This window comes from Giraffa tippelskirchi, chromosome 8 (assembly GCF_054371585.1).
Source record: "Giraffa tippelskirchi isolate mGirTip1 chromosome 8, T2T-mGirTip1v1.2.pri, whole genome shotgun sequence".
Classification (NCBI taxonomy): domain Eukaryota; kingdom Metazoa; phylum Chordata; class Mammalia; order Artiodactyla; family Giraffidae; genus Giraffa; species Giraffa tippelskirchi.
The window spans coordinates 7,542,591-7,559,600 of NC_137282.1; the positions used below are offsets into that span (position 1 = coordinate 7,542,591).

At 41.7% G+C, this 17,010-nt stretch overlaps 1 protein-coding gene across 12 annotated transcripts in view; it reads right to left on the reverse strand.

Annotated features, from left to right (window-relative positions):
• The window catches only part of HOOK3 (hook microtubule tethering protein 3), a 93,848-nt gene that overhangs the window by 24,068 nt on the left and 52,770 nt on the right, over nucleotides 1–17,010 (reverse strand). For 9 of the 12 annotated variants that reach the window (XM_081519091.1, XM_081519089.1, XM_081519097.1 and 6 more), the window contains exons 13-17: nucleotides 16,882–16,969; nucleotides 11,356–11,425; nucleotides 9,277–9,417; nucleotides 4,490–4,577; nucleotides 192–226 (exon numbers count right to left, since the gene is read on the reverse strand). In XM_081519091.1, the coding sequence (XP_081375217.1) occupies nucleotides 192–226; nucleotides 4,490–4,577; nucleotides 9,277–9,417; nucleotides 11,356–11,425; nucleotides 16,882–16,969 (422 nt within the window). Of the gene's footprint in view, nucleotides 1–191; nucleotides 227–4,470; nucleotides 4,578–9,276; nucleotides 9,418–11,355; nucleotides 11,426–16,881; nucleotides 16,970–17,010 lie in introns of all 12 variants that reach the window. The other 3 variants (XR_014061883.1, XR_014061882.1, XR_014061884.1) reach the window with 1 other exon arrangement.

A 17,010-nucleotide genomic window follows, 5' to 3' on the forward strand; every position in this document is an offset into this window, starting at 1 on the left:
CCACCTCCCCCTCTCCTTGTCTGTGGAAAAACTGTCTTCCATGAAAACCAGCCACTATTAACATGTCTCATGATCGTCTCTGCCTTGAGGGCCACCCGAGCCCCTGCCTAGATGCTCCGTAACCACCAACACAAAACACTTCTGCTTCTCCGGACAACGCAACAACGAGCCTCAACAGCTTTTATACTCACAGATGCTCTTCAAGCTTCTTTTTCAGAAGAACTGACTGAAAATGGAAAATAGAAAATAGCTTATTACTTGACATTTTAACAAATACATCAATTACTTTTTTAAAAAAATGAAGAGTACTTGTTCAGGGTAGCAAGTAACCCTGAGCAAGCCCTCAGTAAGTCCTCTGGTCAAAGTCTGAAAATACACGATGTACCCACGTTTGTTTCTCTCTGATGAGGGAAAACAACAGCTCATAAGTGATAGCAATCAGTATAAAAAACCCCAAAACTGTGTATCTGAATTCTCTATTTATAGCCAGGGGAATGAATAAAAAAGTCCTTCAGGTGAAGACCTAATATCCCTGGACACACTAGGCAGGTAAAGTCTAATAATAGCAATAGACTTTCCCTAAGACACTTTTTGGGATCTCCTAGTGGCTCAGACAGTACAGAATCTGCCTGCAAAGCAGGAGAACCAGGTTTGATTGCTGGGTTGGGAAGATCTCCTGAAGAAGGAAATGGCAGTGCACTCCAGTATTCTTGCCTGGGAAAACCCCATGGACAGAGGATCCTGGTAGGCTACAGCCCATGGGGTCACAGAGTCGGACACAACTGAGTGACACACACATACACAAGATACTTGTTATCCACTATATTGTTTTCCGTGTGTCATGGGAGCAACTTCTGTAAACACTGAGTCACTTAATCTGAGATTTCTGATATGCACAGGCTGGAAATAACTTATATGACGGAATGGGAAAATGAAAGATAAGTTAGCCACAGCATTTAACGTGGTGGGGAATGCAGCTTTGACTGGGTGTTAAAAAAGCCTCCTGAGATGCAGGAGATCAGAACATAAAATAAAAATAAGCAGAGAATAATGGCACTCCGTACAGGACCGCCAGGTTTCATGATCAAACTCAGCACTAGCGGGGTACATATTATGAATGAATTTTATGAAGCAGTCCATGTTGAGGTACATGATTACATAATTAATTCAGCCGAATTAAAATAAGACGGCTTAGAAAACAGACTGACCAGTCCAGAGCCGCACGGGGGACATGCCCCTCACACCAGGCTCTTCCCGTCTCAGCCTCCTGGCTCGATAACGATTGCTGTGTGGCTTACTCCAGCCCCTTCTGACCCAGCCCTGGACTACTCAGATGCCCTGCTCTGCTGAGTGTGCCAACTGCAGCCAGGTGACCGGGCCACCGTGTTCTCCACCCCTGTGTCCCCCGGACAGAGAGAAAGACGACAATCCCACTAGTGTGTGATTACTGCTATCCCTTCTCCAGTGCTGAGGGCAAAATGAACACACTTTTAAATAACATCTTAGCTTTCATTTTGCATTTATGTTTTGATCAGGCTCTAAGCAAAATTCATTTAAAATGTTTATTCTGAGATAGTATGCAGGAAGTAAGATGATGATTGAATGAGTGGTTACTATGCTGGGCACGGCACTGCAGCTCGTCGCGGGCGCTGACTTGTGGCAACCTTACCACAGCGGGTGCCACCAACCCCTCTTGGGGCCGAGGGAGGTGAGGCTGGGGGGACGTCCGGGCGTTTCCAGAGGCAGAGCCTGCACTGTGCAGGCAAAGCCTGCAGACCCCAGCGTCTATGCATGGCCTTCATGCTCCTGCCTCCTGGGCCGCATAACTCCCCAGCTAAAGACTGGTACTCTCATAAAGCGTGGCAGGAGGCGGCCAGACCGTGGCAGCAAGCTCGCTTCAAAATACTTTATAAAAACAAACTAATTATAACATTGGGGTAGGAGCGCAGTGGGGAGAGAAAGGAGCCCAGTTCCTTTTAGCCTGACTTGTGAGGTTTTTGATATCCTTTAAGTATCTTAATTGTAAAGGGCATAAACCTATAGGTAATATTGGTTATCTTCATTTTATATAGAAGCCTCGTAACTTAAAATTTCAACAACATCAACTACGATGGTAGATAATGCATAAATCAAAACACTGCTCAATATATAGAAATGAATAGGAAGCCATACTTACAATAGCCTTGAGCAGAAACCATGCCGAGAGACAGAGAGGACATATTAGTATGAAGCATATACAGCAGCCAACAGAAGGAACGATTTAGTAATTCATGAACAGAAGTAAAAGATACACATTTTGTTCAAAAAAATGTACATTTTTCTTTCTTCTATGATCTCATCCTGTCTTGTTCTCTGGAGTTTTATACACTGTGGCTAGCTCAAATTAGCCATATGCCTGGATAGAACCAATGCTTTTCTGCTTCCACGCTAATAATAAATGACATAAAAATAATAATGAAAATGTGCAAACCACACTACTCTGCCTGAAGGTCACACGACTGTGCTTTTGATAACAGAAATGGGGGGAAATTGTGTCGTTCTTCAGAGAGGACCCATCCCACCTGGCAGGGGGTTCTATGTATCACAAGTTTGTAGAGGCCACACTGCAGGTTGAGTGAGAGAAGCCAGAAGCATGGAACATCCGCTGGGGAAGACCGCATGGCGTGGACCACATTGTCCTCCACGTCGTGAGCAGAGTGTCAGAGTGAGGAAAGCTTCTATCTGAATCTTTACAGAGTAGAGAGTTCTGAGAGGAATTTCAGGAGTTTACAGCAAAACATCTCATTAGCATCTGAACAGTCAAATAAACTGACTAATTTGTGCTAACAGTACTTTTAAGGTTGGCAACTCATTTCTGAAATATCCTCTCTTGAAGTAGTGACATGCAGCATATTTAATTAGATTTCATTCCCACAGCGATATCTAATCAGGCCATGTAAAATTATTTTTTCGAGAATAATCTCTTTCTGTATGTTTTAATATTAGAGGAGCAAGTATAGAGGTTATTGCTGTAACACTGAGGTTGAGCAGATACTGATGTTTTGCCATTTTTACTTCCTATGACCCACACATTCTTCTCTCTGCCGTAACAGATCAACAGGAAGTCTCCTCCGTTTCCAAGACCAAAGCCAAGTCTACATTTACCTCGGTTTAAGGGACCTAGTGGTTCCACTAAACTAAGAAGTGTTACTTTGGTTCACCTCTAAGTCCCTCTTGGTGAGGTTTACTAGTATTTTCACACACGAATGGTGGCTCTGCTTGTGATTTAGCGTTCTGGATAAATGCATGTGTAAAAAGTAAACTAGTTCCATTTTAATAAGGGAATGAGGTAGTTGACATGTTGGTGAGAATCTGGAGAACTGGGAATCCACGTGGGGAGCTAAGAAGGACAACATATTAGAGGAGAAGCTGCAACCTGTGACCTCAGAGAGAACGTGGCCCAGCATAACCCAGACAGTGCGTGCTTAAGAAACCCAAGAAATCAGGTCATGGATGAGCTTTCGTATCTCACACCCTTAGGCCTTAAGCAATATTGTTTTGTCTTCACACCCTCTTAGGTTACTAAGGCTGGATGAAACTGGATGGGTCTACACTTTTGATGCGGAGCGCCCAGAAAATGACTCCAACAGTGAGAACAACCAAACAGGTTTATACTCAAAAGCCAGAGTTTACAGTGGATTACGCTGGCAATGGGAAAAAAATCACCAGCCAACGGAAGCAAAGATTGGTCATGAACATTCAGTTTTTATCCCCTCTTCATGTTAGTTTTGAGCACTCTGCAAGTGTAGCTCTATTGTATACAGCTCATTAAATGTACAGGATTTGCAGAACATGACTGCCGCACGCCTTCGTCAGACTGACTGCTACGTGCCGCGTGTGCACCTTGATGGGCAGGGAGCAGGAGGAGGAGGAGGAGGCTGTTTCTGCCTCCACATTCGTGCTGTATTCTAGGCGAGCGCCCGCTGAGCAGGCAGGGCTGTGACAGACGGGCAAAGGGAAAAAAGGTCAGCGAGCCTCTATCTGAGCGTGTGTGTATGTGTGTGTGGCCAAGGGCAGGGGTGGAAAGAGGGACTCATAAACCTGGAGAGGGTAGGATCCTAGGAAGGGCATTATTTACATTATTTTGATGTAAAACCAAATTTATATCAAACAGTGCTACTTGGACATGCTAAGATTCTATCAGCACTTTTTTTTTTTTGACCAAAAGGATAATCAATACTCTGAAAACCGAGCTGAGCACATGTGCAACAGAAAAGCCCGATTCCTTCGCTAAAAACCACAAATGAACTTCTGATTCCTAGCAGGGTGAATCTGAACAAAACAATCAAGTCTGGTCACTTCATAAGGAATACCAGTAAGAGGAAAACATTGTTTCTTTTCTATAACCAATATGATCAGAGTTATTTTGATAGAGACCATCAAAAAAATGTTATAGCTTTTCTAAACATTATGAAACTGTTGGACCATCACTGTATAAAATAAGGCTTACATCTTCTGCCTTTGAGCCTTGATCTTGTAAAGACTTTTGCAGTTCTTCCACTTGTGACTGTACTTCCAGGAGTCTTTGATTCACCAGCCTAGAAATCAAACATACATTAATTTTCCAAGTTCTAACTGAACTTATACCTTCTGCCTTAGGTTTTCATATAATCAGCAAAACAAAGGTTCATATTACAGTCATAACAATTCACTTTTCTCATTATTTTCCGTATAGCTTGAAATTTTGATGACGGCTTCCAATGCAGTGTTTTTGATAGACACATTTTGTTGAGCTGGTATACTTACGCACGTATATTTGTTCGAAATTCACTTCAATATACATTTATTCAAATGAGTGCTCAATGTAGTGTTAAAAGATCCCTGTGGGATGTCCTTGGTGGTCCAGTGGTTAGGACCCAGCACTTTCCCTCCCAGGGACCCGGGTTCAGTCCCTGGTCAGGGAACTAAGATCGGACAAGTCTTGGGGTGCAATCAGAAACAAAAACAAAAAAACTGCACTTGGGGAGGCAAAATGTAAACAAATACGATACAAGATAAATACTTCAACACAGCATGCAGAAGTACACAGAGGAGTGATAACTGCTCAGAGAAGCGAGGACCACACCTGATAGTGTGGAGGAGTCAGGCCTCACCTGAACTGAGACCAGAACAATAAATAAAATGCTTGTGTGGTTAATGGTGGAAAGGGGACTCAAGACCGAGAATTCAGCACGTCCACAGTGCACAGAAAGGGAGAGGGTACAATGAGTTCAGGAATTCTATGGCTGAATTCTACATTATGACTCGTTATGAGGGGAAGGAAGGCTGGAGATGAAACCAGAGGAGAGGCTGGGCCACCGTGTATGAAATTCAAGTGTGTTCATTTATCCTGTGCTCAGTTGCTCAGCTGTGTCCGACTCCTTGCGATCGCATGGACTGTAGCCCGCCAGGCTCCTCTGTCCATGGGATTTCCCAAGCAAGAATACTGGAATGGGTTGCCATTTCTTATAATTGGGCCTAAAATTTGGGTGCAAGGGAATAGCCCAGCCAGCTTTTAAACATGCTGACTCTGGAGTTCCGTCTCCACAAATTCTCTAGATCATTAGGGTGCAACAGTTGGGGGACTAGTGGGTGTTGGGTGATGCTGAAGGAGCCGATAGTCTTTCAGAAAGATCACGGTGCCATGCGAGTCGAAGAGATCATTTTGGAAGGCAGAAAGCAGCAGGAAAGCAGGAAGCCCAGGCAGAGGCCACCGCAGTGATGACCACGCTTCCCTGAAACAGACAGGGTCGGAGGAGGAGATGCACAGAAAACACGAATGAATAGAAGGAGCAAAAAACAACTGAGGATTTTACTCTCAGCGACCAAGAACTATTTACTGAAAAAGGGAACACAGGAGGAACAGGCTGAGCCAAAGCACAAAGAAACTTGTTTGGTACTTGTTGAAAATGAAGTAATGGGAAGTATCTGTCAGTCGGCTGGATACCTGCAACCTGCCTTCAGCAGGAGGGCAGAGTGGACCCTACAGACCCGGGGGCCGTCTGGCGGTGACTGGAGCCCTGAGCATGAACGGTGGCCGAGAAAAGCACGTCCCGGCGCACAAGGGAACAGGAAGGTCCCCGGCAGATCACCAAGCAGAGGGCGGAAGGGACGGCTCACCCTGGAGGGGAACCAGGGACTCAGAAGGAACGGGCGAGGGCTGCTCCTGAAGCTGAGAAAAACTGAGGAGGGGGAAGTGATCAACAGTGAACACGGTAAAGAGGGGAGGAAGAGAAGTCCAGGGTGCTTCCACGGGGCTGGCGGTTCTAGTAATAAACACTCCAGTAAAGTCAGATGTCTCCCAATTAAGGGCAAAAAGGGCAATGACTATTTAGAATCCAAACAGCCAAGAATTTCAGGATGAAACTTTTTACACTCAACAAGACATTCTTATTATAAACCTCCAGGTGCTATAATTTAGCGAGAATCACAGTAAAAATATAGTAAACCTATAATTATAATGGATATTTTTCACACAAAGGAATCTGCTTTTTCACTGAATTATCTGAAAATTCATATTCAACATGGGAACAGAGGTACATAAGTACATTACTAACTGTAACTTTGTTTAATCTTCTCAGGAAGCAATACGGAAAATATATCAAACTCTAAGACTATTTCAACTTTCCATCCTAGCGATTTTTGAAATTTATTTAGTCAACAAATATTATTACTAGGTAGAAGCCACTGTAAATGTAACACATAGTCTAAAATACTGGTTAAAGTATGGATCAAACATGTACGCACATGAATGAAGTTATAAAATGTATGTAAATATATATGAAAAAGTTCACCGAAAAAAGAAGTGAGTATTATAATGCCGACCTCATGGGTAAGAGATTCCGATGTGGCTCTATTCTGGACACTTCGTGCCTCTCCTAATACTGCTGGAGGGTCAACAGGTATTACAGACTTTAACAAATGCCAACTTACTGGCAAAACTAACTGGAAAGGACTTTGGAGGCTAAGCTCTCCTTCTAAGGTGAGGTACGGCAGGAGCACATTGGATTTACGGTCATCCAGCTGTAAGAATCAGCGGGACTGAACGCGGCTTGCTTGGTTCTAGTCCAGTGCTGTCAACTAGTAGGAGGTTAAGGTAGAGACCAGGTAGTGTACGTACTTATTAAACTCAGTAAGAACACACTTATGATAATTCAGCTAAGAGGAAAAGCATCCAGTGAGGGGAAGACATGAAAGAAAATGTTTCACAAATGTGGCAGAAGATGAACTGGTTAACCAGAGGCTTTGGAGTCAGGTAGCCTTGGTCTCAGTCCAAATTCCTCCGTCTGCAAAACTTTAATAAAATAAGACCACATGTTTAAAACACTCAGCACAGTGTTTGGAACAAACAGTGGCTTAATAAATGCTAGCTGCTATTATTATTATTAGTGTGGCAGGTCATAAAACCCACAGATGGCTATGATCTACAGGTAAGTTACTGGTGGTGTAATCTGATAAACCAACACAGCCGTAAATACCAGGCACTTGGGAGGTAACCAGTCGTCTGTATGTGTAAGCGCTGTGGTACGAGTGACAAGTGGCTGTTCTGTTTTTAAGGAGAAGAGGGTAAAAGCTATAGGGAGGCCTGGGAAAGGCACGGCAAAGCGTCACAGAAGATTAGTAGGCGTTGACTCACTGACAGCAAATCAGCGTTGGGAGAAGGCTCTCCTGACCAAGATGCTAAGATACAGAGGAGGCCGAGGATAGAGGGGTAATTCAAGCTGCTCTCACCTCGACTCTGCGTGACTGCCACCTATTTTCCGCTGTTCTTATTCCTCTTCCTTCTCTTTTCCCGCTTTTTCTAAGTATTTTTTAAATAAAGTACCATTATCTATGCTCCTAAGAACTGATGTGAAAATGTCTTCTTATGTTTATATTCAATTACACGCTAATACATCACCCTGTGATGTACACTGTTTGCTGATTCTCCCTCAGCAGGTTTAAAAATTAAAGTCACAGGAAGAAAGGTGGAGTATGTAAAACTGTCATAACAATTTTGACTCTCAAGACTGACTCATACCTGGAAAATGCCAAATCTATCAGGCATAATAAGCAAAGAATCTGTAATATCACATAAACTGTGAAACTATTTATAAAAATGTCAAATCCCTCAAAAAATGACAGAATATCACAGCTCTAAGAGAAAGAAAAGACACCATATGTTTGGGATCTAAGAAACGTTTCCAAAAAGGAAAAGAATCAGAAGATTGTCACAACAGAATATAAAAGTATTCCTTGCCAGAGTAAGAACTGCTTTTAAAAGGAGTTGGAATGACTGCCTACTGCAAAACCCTTAGAACGTACAAACAGGAAAGCGATGTGCTTTTTAGATTTGCAGAGTCTAAATTCTCAAAATAATTGAATTATTCATAAGATGGGTGATTTCCTACTAGAGTAGCAAGAATTAACAGATTAGAAAAAAAAAGCTCTATCAATTCAGTTATGAGGGATCCCACTGTTTTCCTTACACCAACTGATTCTTCAAAACATCAGCTTGTCTAAACAGGGCAAACTTATTAATCTGATCATGACACGAAGTAAAAGTGTCTTCAAAGACTGTCAATTAATGGTGACATTTTTTTATCCTCTAGGTTTTTATTGTTAATTAATTAATCTTCGCTTTTGGCTGTGCTGGGTCTTCGTCATTGCACGTGGGCTTTCTCTAGCTGTGGTGCGTGGGCTTCTCATTGGCGAGCCTTCTCTTGTTGCTCTTGGGTGTTCGGGCTTCAGCTGCAGGTAGCTGCAGCTCCTGGGCCCTAGAGCACAGGCTCAGTAGCTGTGGTGCGTGGGCTTCTCATTGGCGAGCCTTCTCTTGTTGCTGTTGGGTGTTCGGGCTTCAGCTGCAGGTAGCTGCAGCTCCTGGGCCCTAGAGCACAGGCTCAGTAGCTGCAGCTCCTGGGCCCTAGAGCACAGTCTCAGCAGCTGTGGTGCATGGGCCTCCTTGCTCCTCAGCATGTGGGGGCTTCCTGGACCAGGGATCGAACCCGTGTCTCCTGCACTGGCAGGCTGCTTAACCTTCTGGTTTTAATTAGTGATTAGGAAGGGAGAATGGCAGGACTTTGGGATCATTTTGCCTGAAGAATTGAAGATGGGACTGCTATCACAGAGACACAGCACTTTTGGGCAAATCTGCCCGTAAGTGGAAAGAAGTACTCGTGATGTGAAACAGAGGAAAACACTCTCACTCGCACACTACAGCTCGGATCTGGGTTTGGAGGATCCAGACCAGAGTGAGCGGAGTGGCCGCCGCGCCCTCACCTGTTCTCCGTCTCCAGCTCATTCTTGCGGAGGTTGGCATCATCCAGAAGGCTCTGCAGCAAGGCGATCTTCTCGTTGTCGGAACCCTCCTGGTTGATTTTCAACATCTTATTCTCATGCTGAAGACGAATGAGCTTCTCCCTGAGAGCGGAAGAAAAACTGATTAACACGGTTATCAGAATCCAGCTAGGCACCATTACAGATTTAATACGTAAAACAGAAATGAAAAACAAAGAACCTGCATGAAATTTAGCTCCTAACTGGCTGAGACGTTACGTCTCAGGTCTCAAGCCCTTTTTTTTATAATAGAATTGATAGTCTGAAAATCAGTCACCAAATATCATGATGTATAATGAATGAAGTTTCAAAATCGTATTTCCTTTTTGATTTAAACATTCACACATTCTGCCAAACTGCTCAAAAGAAAAGCTGTATAACCACAAGAAAAAAAATTTTTTTTGTAGTCCTGTGTGGCGATGGATATTAACTGAACTTACTATGGTGATCATTTCACAACATATACATATATCATTATACTGTACACCTAAAACTACTACAAAGTTATATGTCAATTATACCTCAATTAAAAAATTGTATCTCTTTATTTTTAGTTTATGAGGTTTCCAACTTTTCCACACCCTTAACCTCAGTGAAAATTATCACTTTTAATAGATTTTTGCAAACTGGAAAAGAAAATTTCACTGTGTATCAAGAATACTGACCTATGTCAATACTGGCCTATTAATATGTTGAGAAATTTCACCCCTTGCACTGTTTCACCTTCTTGGTAGCTCTTGTAGACACAAAGCATATTATAATTTGTACTGAGTAATACTCAATAAAAGCTATTTTATTTGTTGAATTTTCATCATTGTTCTTTTCTCTCAGTTTAAAAATGCAGCTTCATTACCTATAAGCTTCCTTAAAATTTGTTTTTTGGAAATAACTATTTATTTATAGGGGCGTCCTAGGTGGTGCTAGTGGTAAAGAACCTGTCTGCCAATGCAGGAGACATAAGAGACACAGGTTTCATCCCTGGGTCGGGAAGATCTGGAGAAGGAAATGGCAACCCACTGTGGTATTCTTGCCTAGTGAATCCCCTGGTCAGCGGAATCTGTTGGGCTATAGTCCATAAGGTTGCAAAGAGTTGGACACAACTAAAGCGAATGGGCATGCAGCATGCATTTATTTATAAATATTCATAAAAATAAGTATTTATTTGTGCAACAAACTTTATTGGTCTAACAATAAAGTACCATATCAGATGGCAAAAAAGTAAAAGGTATTCAAGATGCTTCCAGAATTGGTGTTGCATTACACACCTTCTGTCCTTAAACAAATGCTAACAATAATAAATACTGTCTTCATTTATTCAACAAATGTTTGAATGCCTGTGGCAACTTTCACAGTTTATAAAACTTTCACATAACCATTACTTTAGCTAATACCTCTAAGCATGCTATCAAGAATCAAGGCTGGTGTCAACTTAAAAAGGGGGTAAATTAGCCCAAATAAGGTAAAAGCAATATTCAGGATTAATCATTAACCTTTTGCTGGACAGCTGATGCTTTCCTATCAATTATTCATTCTTATTCATAAAGCCAGGCATACACTAAAATAAACAGAATATTTAAAATACAGATGTGAGGAACTACCGAGGGAAGAGCAATACAGTCAGGGCGATGTTTCCTCCTGTCTCTGCTTCTGTCTTCCCCAGACGGTTCCCTGCTCTTAGGTAATAAATCTCAGAGACTAAGTATGTTGCAGGCCGATGGCTAAGCATAACCTTTGTCTTTGGGCCAAGTGGTTTCATGGCTAAATGTCTGCTGAGGCTACCCAAGCACAGACGTGTTCATCTGCTGCGTATGTGTGAGACCCTGTCCTCCCCAAGAGAGAAACCAAGCCTCTGTATGGCCAGCTGAGAAGGTCTCTAACGTGCTGAAATCAAGGACAAAGAACCTCGAGTTCAGGTTGAAAGCGCGAGTGATAAAGAATAAGTAACCGGTCCTCTACATCGCAGAGGAGTAAGTTTTCTACAACAATATTGTGACGTGTGACTGCACTTCACCATCTTCTTACCTGATTTCCGGTGTGACGATCTCTGCTGCAAGACTGTCTGAAGACTCCTGACTTCCCAGAGGCATTAACCCTATAAACACACAAGCATTGACTCAAGGTCAGAAGACAACTACCTCCTCTAGTCCCTGTACGAACCCTACTTTGAGCATTAAAGTACAAAAACCACATCACAGTTGCCTTCCATTGTCATCATTATTATTATTTTAACATTTTTAAGTATAAAGTTGAGTAACGCTAAGTCCTGTGCTGATGTTAAGGCACTCTTTTGTGGAACCATCACTACTGTCTATTTCCAAATGCTTTCATCACTCAATACATAAATTTTGTAACAATTAAGCAATAACTACTCCCCACTGCTTTCTCCCTCAGCTCCTTGTAACTTTAATTCCAATGTCTGCCCATTCTAGATACCTCATACCAGCATCTGTCCTTCTGGGTCTGGCTCACTTCACCTAACATGCTGTTTTCAATATTCATCTAAGTTGCAGCGTTTATCAGAATTTCACCTCTTTATATGGCCCAATAATATTCCACTATACATACATATCTCATTTTCTTTATTCATTTATCTGTTGATGGACACATGGGTTGTTCCCACCTTTTGGCTACTGTGAATAATGCTGCTATGAACATTGGCGTACCAGGATCTAGTTGAGTCCTTGCTTTGATACTTTTGGGTATATACTTAGGAATAGAATTTCTAGAGCATATGGTAACTTTAACTTGTTATTATAAAGAACCACGAAACTCTGCCACAGTGGCTAACCCATCTTACATTCCCACCAGCAATGCAAGGGGGCTGTGATCTCTCCACATCCTCATCAACACTCGTTATCTCCCTTTTCTTTCTTTTTTGATGACAGCCATCCTAATGAGTATGAAGTGGGACCTCGCTGTGGGCTTGATCTGCATTTCTCTAATGACCAACGATGCTGAGCATTGTTTCATATACAAATACTGGCCATCTGGATATCTTCTTTGGAGAAACATGTCCTCAAGTCCTTCGTTCGTTTGCTGCTAAGTTGTAGAAGTCCTTTATACTCTCTGGACATCAATCACTTATCAGATAAAGGATCTGCAAATATTTCCTCCCGTCTTGTGCGCTGCCTTTTCACTCTGTTGACAGTGTTCTTTGATACAGAGAAGATTTTAATTTTGATGAAGTCCAGTTTACCTATTACTCCTTTGGCTGCCTGTGCTTTTGGTATCAATTCCAAGGAATCACTGCTGAATCCAACATCATGATGATTTTCCTCTATGTTTTCTTCTTAAAGTTTTACAGTTTTAGTCCTTACATTTAGAGAACCATTTTGACTTCTTTTTGTATATGGTGTAAGGGTCCACCTTCATGCTACTGGATGTGGACATCCAGCTTTCCCAGCACAATCTGCTTGAAAGACTTTCCTTTCCCCCACTAAAGTTGTCTTGATGCTCCTGTTGAAAACCAACTGTCTGTCTATGGGAAGGTTTATTTCCAGGCTCTCTATATTCTACTCCATTGGTCTAAACATCTGTCCTTTCACCTATACATAGTGTTTGGATTACTCTAATGTTTTACCAAGTTTTAAAATCAGGAAGCATGAGTCCTCAAACTATTTTTTTTTCTTTTTCAAGGTTGCTTTGGCTTTTCAGGATCCCTTGAGAGTCTATGTAAACTTTAGGCTGGATTTTTCTATTTCTGCAAAAAATACTATCTGCATTTTGATAAGAATTGCACTGAATCTGTAGACTGTTTCAGTGATGTCAGCTTAACAATATTAAGTCTCAAATGAACATGGTTATCTTCCCATTTAGGTTTCTTTGATTTTTTCAGCAGTTTTGTACTTTTCAAGGTACAAGTGTCATCCTGGTTAGATTTATTCCCAAGTATTTTATTTTTTAAAATCCTATTGTAAATCAAATTGTTTTCTTAATTTACTTTCCATATTGTTCACTGCTAGTGTATAGAAATGTAACTCATTTTTGTGGTTTGATTTTATATCCCGTAAATTTGCTGAATTCACTTTATTAGTTCTCACAATTTTTCTTCCTGTATGTAGTTTTTAAAGGGTTTCAGCATATAAGAGCATGCCATCTGCAAACAGAAGTATTTTTGATTCTTCCTTTCTGATTTAGATTTTTTTTCTTTGTCCAATTGCTCTGGCTAGAACTTCCTGTAGCATGTTGAACAAAAGTACAGAAGTGGTGGTAGCAGGTATCACTGTCTTATTCCTGATCTTAGAGGAAAAGCTTTTGGTCCTTCACCACTGAGCACGCTGTTAGCTGTGGGTTTTTCCTATGATCTTTCTCATGCTGCAGAAGTTTCCTTTCCAGTTTTCTTCTCAGTTTACATTATTTTTTTAACAAAAGGCTGTTGGATTTTGTCAGTTGTCTTTTCTGCATCAATTGAGATGATGATGCAGTTTTTTCCTTCATTCTATTAATGTATATACTACACTGATTTCTATGTCTATACTATGTGAGTGTCACAGCGTTCAATTACAGTAGTTTTACAGTAACTCTTTTTTTCTGTTTTTTGACATGGACCATTTTTAAAGCCTTTATGGAATTTATTACAACGTTGCTTCTGTTTTTATGTTTGCATTTTTTGGCCCTGAGGCATGTGGCATCTTAGCTCCCCGACCAGGGATTCAATCTGCACGGCCCGCATTGGAAGGTGAAGTCTTAACACCGGACCACTAGGGAAGTCTCTACAGGAACTCTTGAAATCAGGATGTGTAAGCTCTCAGCTTTTTATTTAAAAAAAATATTTTTTTTGGTTTTAGTGGACCCTTTGTATTTTCATATAAATTGACCAGTAGAATCAACTTGTCAATTTCTACAAAAAAGTCTGCTGAGAATTTGATTGGGATAGCATTGACTCTTTAGACCAATATGAAGACAGCTGCAGTCCTTACTAAAGTGCCTTTCCAACAACTGAATGTGGAATGTCTCTACATTTATTTATATCTTTAATTTATCTTAGTAATGATTCATAGTTTTCAGTGCAGAAGTCTTGCATTTCTTTGCTAAACTTATTTGCAGTTCACTCTAAGATACTACTGCAATGTCATTTTCATCACTTCATGGCAAATAGATGGGGAAACAGTGGAAACAGTGGCTGATTTTGTTTTTCTGGGCTCCAAAATCACTGCAGATGGTGACTGCAGCTATGAAATTAAAAGACGCTTACTCCTTGGAAGGAAAGTTATGACCAACCTAGACAGCATATTAAAAAGCAGAGACATTGCTTTGTCAACAAACGTCCGTCTAGTCAAGGCTCTGGCTTTTCCAGGAGTCATGTACGTACATGAGAGCTCATGTACGGGACTATAAAGAAAGCTGAGTACCGAAGAATTGATGCTTTTGAACTGTGGTGTTGGACAAGACTCTTGAGAGTCCCTTGGACTGCAAGGAGATTCAACCAGTCCATCCTAAAGGAGATCAGTCCTGGGTGTTCATTGGAAGGACTGACGTTGAAGATGAAACTCCAATATTTTGGCCACCTGATGTGAAGAGCTGACTTATTGGAAAAGACCCTGATGCTGGGAAAGATTGAGGGCAGGAGGAAAGGGGGACGACAGAGGATGAGATGGTGGGATGGCATCACCAACTCAACGGACATGGGTTTGGGTGGACTCCAGGAGTTGGTGATGGACAGGGAGGCCTGGTGTGCTGTGGTTCATGGGGTCGCAAAGAGTCAGACACGACTGAGCGACTGAACACAGAAATGTATTTATACACTGATCTTGTACATTGAGACATTGCTGAACTCATCTGTCAGATCTCCTTTCCAATCTGAATGCCCTTTACTTCTCTTTTCTTTTTCTTCCACGACTGCACTGGTGAGAAACTCCATGCTGAATACTGATGGCTAGACTGAACAGCCTTGCTTTGTTCCTGGTCTTTGGGGAAAAGCATTTAGTCTTTCATCACTAAGTATGAGGTCAGTTGTAGGATGTTCACAGATGACCTTTACTAGGTTGCAGAAGTTTCCTTCTATTCCTAGATTGCTAAGTGTTTATCATGACTTATTTACAAAATGGAGACAGACTCATTGACACAGAAAACAAACTTATGGTTACCAAAGGGGAAAGTGGGTGGGGAGGGGGATAAATCAGGAGTTCAGGATTGGCAGATGCAAGCTACTGTGTATAAAATAAACCACAGGACTTCCCTGGTGGTCCAGTGGTTAAGAATCCACCTGCCAGTGCAGGGCACATGGGTTCGATCCCTGGTCCAGGAAGATTCCACATGCTGCGGAGCAGCTAAGCCCAGGAGCCACAGCTACTAAAGCCCACACGCCAACAGCCCGTGTTCTGCACCAAGAGAAGCCATGGCAACGAGCAGCTCGAGCACCCTAACCAAGAGCAGTCCCCGCTCACCGCAACTAGATCAAAGCCCATATGCAGCAACAGACCCAGTACAGCAAAAAAATCAATAAACAAAGAAATAAAATTATAAAAAAAAAAAATGAGCTGGGGTTTGACAAGCTGGTCCAGAAATAGGTGAAGAGGATAAGCAAAGACAGTGGTGATGAGAACACAGCTGAAATGTAGGTATGCAGGCTGGGTGAGCTGGGAAAGGAGGCGATCAATGTGGTCATTAGAGACCAGAGAGGGGGCTGAAGGAGGATGGAGCAAACGAGCAGGTTTGGCAGGAGTGAGCAGGGAAAAGGAGGCTGTAGTCAGAGGAAGAGAGAGTCTAGTCTCAGGTAACAGAAAAGCCAGGGGCTGGAAACGTGAGCAGGAGTGAACAGGTGGTAAAGTGTACGAGTCATCAGCCAGGCTCATGTGCTCCCCAAGAGGTAGAAGGTAAACTCTCAGCTAAGTGCTACTCCCTTCCTGCGAGGAGGAAAAGGTTTCTACTTTGGATGTACGTTCCCAAGTAGTGGGTATTAGTGAACTGACACCCACCTCACATCTCAGCTGAAAGAAAGACCACTGATGTAGAAAGTCTGATATACTTTTAAAGAGGTCACTAGAAACTTTTCAGGTTTATTATTAACAGAAATGATTTGACAAATTATTTATGCTTTTGATTTAATAAAACCCAAACGTTTGACAGCATTCCCAGGTGGCACTAGCGGTAAAGAAACTGCTCGGCAATGTAGGAGACACAAGAGATGAGGGTTCAATCCCTGCGTCGGGAATATGGCAACCTACTCCAATATTCTTGCCTGGAAAATTTCATGGACAGAGAAGCCTGGCGGGCTACAGTCCACAGGGCTGCAAAGAGTCAGATAATATATACAATATATATATAAAATATATATAATATAATATATACAATATGATATATATATTATATATAAACATTTGAATATAATTAAAATTAAAAAGTAGGTAAGTAAATTTGGTCTCATAGCTATCGTCTATTTTCCATAAAATCTGGGTAACAGTTCAAAATTTGTATCAAAATCTCATGGCCTCTTCTCCAACTTTAAGTTCTCCTTTTTTTGGTGCAATTGTCTTAAAATGAATCTTAACATTTTTCCTGATACTACCAAAACAAATAATCTTGCTTGGGCTTCTGAAACATTGTTACCTTGAGTTGTGAGCTGTCCTTCTTGAGCCTGAACACAGCGAAGCTCTTCAATGGTTTCCTTCAGAGAATCCCTTTCCGATCTCAATCTCTGGAGGGACATTAAGAACAAGGGAAATCAGCTTCAACCTT